The sequence below is a fragment of the Sciurus vulgaris genome (assembly GCF_902686455.1).
Source record: "Sciurus vulgaris genome assembly, chromosome: 8".
Lineage (NCBI taxonomy): Eukaryota > Metazoa > Chordata > Mammalia > Rodentia > Sciuridae > Sciurus > Sciurus vulgaris.
This window is the reverse complement of record NC_136468.1, coordinates 147,299,170-147,306,539: the sequence shown is the minus strand read 5'-3', so window position 1 is coordinate 147,306,539 and position 7,370 is coordinate 147,299,170. Positions and strand designations below refer to the sequence as shown.

At 41.2% G+C, this 7,370-nt stretch overlaps 1 protein-coding gene across 9 annotated transcripts in view; it reads right to left on the bottom strand.

The window, feature by feature from the left end:
- Positions 1 to 7,370, bottom strand: part of CCDC62 (coiled-coil domain containing 62) — a 44,387-nt gene continuing 37,017 nt past the window's right edge. For 4 of the 9 annotated variants that reach the window (XM_079149538.1, XM_079149541.1, XM_079149544.1 and 1 more), the window contains 2 exons: positions 2,340 to 2,432; positions 2 to 1,654 (listed from right to left, as the gene is read on the bottom strand). In XM_079149538.1, coding sequence (XP_079005664.1) covers positions 2,379 to 2,432 — 54 coding nt within the window. In that variant the 3' untranslated portion in view covers positions 2 to 1,654; positions 2,340 to 2,378. Of the gene's footprint in view, positions 1,655 to 2,339; positions 2,433 to 7,370 lie in introns of all 9 variants that reach the window. The other 5 variants (XM_079149543.1, XM_079149542.1, XM_079149540.1 and 2 more) reach the window with 4 other exon arrangements.

Genomic DNA, 7,370 nt, shown 5'->3' with positions numbered 1-7,370 from the left:
TATTTAAATAACAGGTTGCAACAGATAAATCAATCACTTAAAAATCTGCCATTTTTTAATTGCATGTGAAATAATTTACAACAATATGGTGGGATAAGAATAGGTGAATTCTATGAGCTAAAAATGCATTTAGTCATAAATATTTTTTATTGTTTTCAAATCCTTGCCAGCATGGTGGTGCACGCCTATAATCTCAGCAACTCAGGAAGGTGAGGCAGGAGGAGACCAGTTTGAGTTTGAGGCCAGTCCTAGCAACTCAGTGAGACCCTGTCTCAAAAATAAAAGCTTAAAAAAGGCTGGGGATGTAGCTCAATGGTAAAGTGTCCTGAATTCAATCCCCAGTACAAAAAAAAAAAAAAAAAAAAAATCCTTTAGTTTCCCCAAGTTTTCCAACTTAGCACCTAGTCAGTGTTTCCTTTCTAGCAGGCAGGGTATATGTGGTCACAAACCTGTCATACAAGGAGAAAATTTAACATTTTGATTCTCAGATTGGAAGCCAGCCTATCCAGGGATAGCTTATATTCCCGACTTGGCAAGCGTGGTTTGGAACCAACTACGCCTTTTCCAATCTTGCTCTGAACAACTAGCCTGGGGAGAAAGCAAGTATCTAGGAAGAATGCGGCCAAGCCTTGCCCAACTTCTCTTCTCAGTACCCTGATTAAAAAGGCTAACTGGGGTGGCTCTTCCACTCTCATGAAAATCATCTCTGAAGAAGCACTGAAACCTTTAACAAAGGCGCATTTATCCAGCACAATGGAACTTTGATATCTGTGATGCTTAAAAAAAAAAAATACATTCCCATTCCTGAGGAAATTAACTTGCCAGGTTCTGTTTAAATAACTAACCTTCCTTATTTTATTCCTATATAATTTTTAAAAAGAACAGGTTTTTTTTAGTATTAAAAATATTTTTTTATTGACTGAAGCTGATCAGTTCTCTTGGAAGGGACACAGAGGCACACAATATATTCTTTAAAAAATAAAATTACAAGTTAAAATGGAAGTATTTTAGTCTTTAATATAAAAAAAATTCACATGAAACTTGGTCTTCTAGCAAGTTTCTGTTTGAGTTATGGACCCAGACAAGACAGGGCTCGGGGCTCTGCTGGTTTAGGATGGATGTACCTCACCTGTCAGCCACCAAGGCAATATTTTCCCCTTTAAAACATTTTATATCATATCATCTCATGTCTGTTAACACAGCAAAGTCCAGAGCTAACACTGTATGAGAAGAGAATACTAATCCTCATACATCTGTAGCTGACTCTGGTGAGCTCCTGGCTATAATTTCACATCTGCCCAGGGTTTAGGAAAGCAGGTGGTTAGGAGGCATCTACACGCAGGTGCTCTACCTGATCTCCCGCGTGAAGAGTCTCCAGCACCCAGCTGCCGTCTGCACCTTTACAGAGGCCTTTTTCCGTGTTAGCATAATTCCATACTTACATACGATGAGGCCTCACTGCTTACAAATGGAAATATTTCTTGGACATGAAATTGGTTAAATGAAAACAATAGATGTTTAAAAAATAAACTTTCAGTTTCTGCTCCACTTTGGTGTTAAATGTTGCCTGTGAGGATCACAGTCTTCTCTGGTTCTGAGGTGAAGCCAGATGGGTGTCTGCCTTCTGCCCTCCGTGTAGATGAGAAGTCTGCTGCTGGGGAGGAAAGAGAGCAAACAGTCAAAGTGGGCAAGCGCTGGCCGGTGCTGAGGCTGCCAGGGTGGAAGGCACCGAATGCACATCACGGTTCTGTCAGCCTAAGGTCATGTGACCCATCACAAACACAAACTCCTCACAAGAGGGGGAGGGACGGGGGCTGGGGCAGCCCGACCTCCCGCCTTCCCAGCTCCAGCGTGGGCTCTTGTGCTCATGGGGAAGGGATGGGCAATAACTGCCTGTGCTTACTGAACTGAACTCTGAAGAAACTGTACACCTGAAGTGAAGGTCTGCTAGGGGAGATGCAAACCGAGGAAGTGCTCACTGGGTCTATCCACTTTCTAATGAAGCCTGAAACCCTTTCTTTCCAGAGAGCCATCTAGATGAGAGACTGAAATGTTAATTTAGAATCTTATTTTTAAAGCTAGATCTATGTGTTCACTTCCTTAGATTTAAAACCTTATGTACTGAGAACAAGAGCTTTTTGATCTGTATTTCTCTCAAGAGTAACTGACATTTTAATTTGAGTGCATTTAGAAGGTAGTCACAATATAAATAGGCCAAGAAAAAGAGAAAGGATTACTGGTCAAACCAATACATGACCTTGACTCCACATTATCAATGTCCTAAGTTACTTATTAAATGTTAACTGAGATATAAGGTGAGACAAGCAAAGGTGACTTACCCAAGATAACAATAAATACTCGGGTTGACTTAGTTTTCCTCAGTGACTGACAAAGGTATTCTTTTGATCTGACTCTTCTGAGACTTCTAAGTTCTAAAAAACAATCCCCAGGTTAGTACCCAGGACAGAGAAACTAGAAAAAAACAAAGGCAATATCTGCAAATACAGCAGACATGCATTTAAAGACCTTGGGAAATCAAAGAAATACAACCAAGCGTGGGGTCTGCACACACACCTACGATCACAACTCTGCCGGGGCTGAGGCAGAAGGATCCCAAGTTCCAGTCCAGCCTGAGCAACTTAGTGAGACCCCGCCTCAAAATAAAAATAGAAAGGGCTGGGGATATAGCTCAGTGGTACAGTGCCCCTGGGCTCAACCCCCAGTACCTCCCCTGCCCAACCCTGAAAAAAGGAAATGATCAAACACCGCCATATTCACAGAGACCTGTGGTTCTGCAAGCTTTCCCAGGCTGCCACAAAAAGGTTAAGACCCCGGAAAGACAGGGCTGGAATGCAGCCTGCTGGTAGCAGGAGCCCGCGTGGCCTTTCAGGATAAGCGCAGGGCACTCAGCCCCGGCTAAGCAGGCCCGGAGCGTGGCCATGCCACCACTCACCCATTTGCTTCTCTCTTGCTGGACAGCTGGCTGTGGCAGGTCTTTTGCTATTATAGCAATGCTGCAATGAAACCTGTATTTATGGTATTTTATGCCCATGCAGGGGTGTCTCTAGAAGAGATCCCCAAAGTGACACTGCTTTGTCAAAGGCTCAGTTCTTCTGTAGCTTTTAGAAAGTCCTGCCATTTCCCTGCCAGGAGGACCCAATCATTTTGAGCTCCCCAGAGATGTCTGAGAAAGCCTGTTTCACAGCTCTGAATCACCACCCTTGTCTTGCGCTACAATGGCAACGCGTCGGTGACACCGGATGCTCAGGACTTTAGCCTGCTTCTTTATCACAAAAATTAAAGAATATTTTTTTCAAAATTATTTGCTTTTTCTTTCTGTATCAAGTTCAAAAGCATGAGGCAGGGGGAGTACGTAAACTGTGTTGCCAAGTAGATTTCTACTATTTGAGTTCTGTTTTCCCATCTCAACAATCAGTGTGGAAAATATGTTTGGAGTCAATATTTTTTCCAATTACAAGATTTTTTGATTCTACTTGTAAGAGACTGAACAAAACAAGAATTTAGCCCCTTTTCCTCACTGTAAAATGAAAGCCTTGGATTAAATATCTCTCCTGGGTCTTATCAGCTCAAAAATTCTTTTTTTGGTGAGGCAGTGGGAAGGTATTGGGGACTGAACCCAGGGGTACTCTACCACTGAGCTATATATCCCAGCCCTTTTTATTGTTTATTTTGAAGCAAATTCTTGCTAAATTGTTGCAGGTCTTGCTAAATTACCAAGGCTGGCCTCAAACTTACAATCCTCCTGCCTCAGCCTCCTCAGTAGCTGGGATTACAGGCATTTACCACAGAGACTGACTCAAAAATTTTCTTAAGCCAAGCTTGCATCAACTTCAAATAGCTTTAGCATTTTTTTTCAATCTATGTCTAAGGTCACAGTCTTGCCTTTTTTCCTACCATTTCCATTCATGGTAGTTACCAAGCATCCTCAATAGCATGTAATCAACCACAAATGTACCACGATTTGTACTCTGATGGAAATACACAAACACACACACAGATCCACATTATGAAGACCAAAATGAGGGAGTTCATTTACATCTTAGGTAGGAATGTATTAGTTTTTTGATTACTATAACAAAATACCTGAGATTATCAACTTAAAAAGAGGAAAGGTTTATTTTGGCTCTCAGTTTTGGAAGTTTTGATCCATGATCAGGTGAACACATAGTTTTTGGACCTGTGCAAGGTAGCACATCATGGAGGGAGCAAACAGGTCACACCAGTAAGTGAGAAAGAAGAGGACTAGGTCCCAATATCTCCTTCATGGGCATGCCCCAATGACCTCACTCCTTTCTACAAGGCCCAGTCTCCTAAAGGATCCACAGCCTCCTAACAGTGCCAAGGACTAGGCACTAACCCTTTAGTACAAAGGCTTCTGGGGGCCATTCCAGATCGAAACCATAGCAAACCCTAAAGAAAAGGTTGCAAGAAGAGTCTGGAGTCAGAGCTTGAAAGACAACATTTGTAACATTTGCTTTGAAAACATGAATGGGTTTCAACACTGATAAATTAGTGGACAATCTGAGCTTAATGTGAAGTTTGCATTTATGTACAATTTTTCCCACAAGGAACACTAGGCGAACTGTACCCAGGTGAACTGGGCCATGTGGGACTACACAAGATACATACACACCCCAAACATATCCTGGCCCATATTGTGAGTCACATGCACATACATCTGTTGCTACAGCTGTCCACCCAACAACTGCCCTGCACCACTTCTTAACAAGCCAATCTGCATGCAGACTCAGTCCCTGCCATATGCATACTGCAGCATTTAAGCATTTTATAGCCATTTAACATAAGTAAAACTGCTCACTATTTTGTGACATACCTTGTGTGTGTGTGTGTGTGTGTGTGTGTGTGTTACTGGGGATCAAATCCTGGACATAAACACATGCTAGGCAAGTGCTCTAACTCTGAGCTACATCCCCAGCTTTTAATTTTTTTTATTTTTTTAAAGACAGGGTCTCATTAAGTTGTCGTAGGCTGACCAGGAATTTGTGACCCTCCTGCCTCAGCCCTCAGTCTTTTGAGTAGCACATACATATCTTTTATTTAAATGTCTCTAGAGCTGTATTTGTGTTGTGATATTCTGAAATATGCATACATTATGGAATGGAATGGCCAACCTAATTAACACATCACCTCATGGTACTTATCATTTTTTTTAAAAGCTACTCTCTTAGCAATTTCAAGTGTACAATACATTGTTATTAAGTATGCTCCCCATGCTGTACAATAGATCTTTTGAACTGATTTTTCCTCTGACTGAAAGTTTGTATCCTTTGGCCAACATTTCTCCTTTCCTCCTCTGTTCCAGTCCCGGATAACTACCATTCCACCTTCTGCTTCTGCAAGTTTGATCTTTTTATTTGAAAGAATTTTGGGGTACTAGGGATAGAATCCAGGGGTGCTCTACCACCGGGCTACATTCCAGCCCTTTTTAATTTATTATTTTGAGACAGAGTCTCACCAGCGGGCTGAGGTCAGCTTGGAACTTGCTATTCCCACCTCAGCCTCCCCAGTTTTTAGGATTACAGGCGGAAGCCATTGAGCTGACCAAGTGGATCACATGGAAATCAGATTATGCAGCATTCGTCTTTCTGTGCCTGGCTTATTTTACTTAACACTGCCCCACAGATTAATCCATGTTGTCACAAATGACAGGATTTCCTTCTTCTTCTTTTTTTTTTTTTCCTTTTTTTGAGGGACAGGGTCTGGCTATGTTGCCCAGGGTGGTTTTGCATTCCTGGGCTCAAGTGATCTTCCCACTCGGCGTCCTGCACATCTGGGGACGCGTCTGGCTTGGAGCTTTATGACTCTCTAATTTAGGTTTGTGGAATGAGCATGCTGATTCTAACATGGCTAATGTGCTAACTTGTGGACAGCCTCTGTCACATGGAAACTGCTATAGAGCTCTCAGTCTACCGATGCCAACTGAAGAGAGCTATGCAAGAAATGCCACCACAGGGTGTTCTGGGGAACATGGCAAGGACACCGGCTCTCACTACTTCTATTCAACATTCATATGAAAGTTCTAGTCAGAGCTGTAAGAAATCAGGTATACAGGCTGGGGAAAAAAATAACATTTTCTTTTTTTTTTTCTTTTTTATTGTATTGGGGATTGAACTCAGGGGTGCTTTTCCACTGAGCTACATCCATAGTCCTATTTTTTTTTAATGTGAGAGGATCTCACTAAGTTGCTGAGGATCTTGCTAAATTGCCAAGGCTGGCCTTAAACCTGCAATCCTCCTGCCTCAGCCTTCCTAGTTGTCTTTGCTCACAAATGACTTGCTTATCTATTGGAAAATATAGAATACATGAATTCAGGGGCTGGGGATATAGCTCAGTTGGTAGAGTGCTTGCCTCATAAGCACAAGGCCCTAGGTTCAATCCCCAGCACCACAAAAAAAAAAAAAAAAGGAATACATGAATTCAGCAAAGTTGCAATTTACCGTTATTTATATCAATAAATAAATTTAAAAATATTTAAAATAAATTCTCAAACCTTAAAACACCATGTATTATAGCCTCAATGAACAAAATATTAGGAGAGAAATTTAACAAAAGATATACAAGGGGGAAAAGGTACACTCATTGCTGGTGGGATTGCAACCACTTTGGAAAGCAGTACAGAGATTCCTAAGAAAACCTGGAATGGAACCACCATTTGACCCAGCTATCCCACTCCCTGGTTTATACCCAAAGGACTTAAAATCAGTATATTAAAGTGAGGCAGTGACATCAATGTTTATAGCAGCTCAATTCACATAGCTAAACTATGGAACCAACCTAGAAGCTCTTCAACAGATGAATGGATAAATAAAATGTGGTACATATACACAATGGAATATTACTCAGCCTTAAAGAAGAATGAAATTATGGCATTTGCAGGTAAATGGATGGAACTACGGAATATCATGCTAAGTGAAATAAGCCAATCCACAAAATCTAAAGGCTGAATATTTTCTCTGATAAGTGGATGCTGATCCATAGTGGGGGGTGGGTAGGGAAGAATGAAGGAACTTTGGATTATGCAGAGGGGAATGAGGGGAAGGGTGGAGCAGTGGGGATGGGAAGGACAGTAGAATGAGACATTATTACACTATATACATGTATGAAAAAAATTTTTTTAAAGATATACAAGATCCCTACCATGAGAACTATAAAATATGGTAAGAGAAATGAAGGAAAACATAAATAGATGGAGATAAGTACATGAGAAGATGTTTATCATTAGCCAACAAATGCAAATTAAATTGCAGTAAGATGCCACTTCATATTTCCAGAACAGTTAAGATCAAATATACTGGTGAGGACATGGAGCATCTACAACACTTCTACAC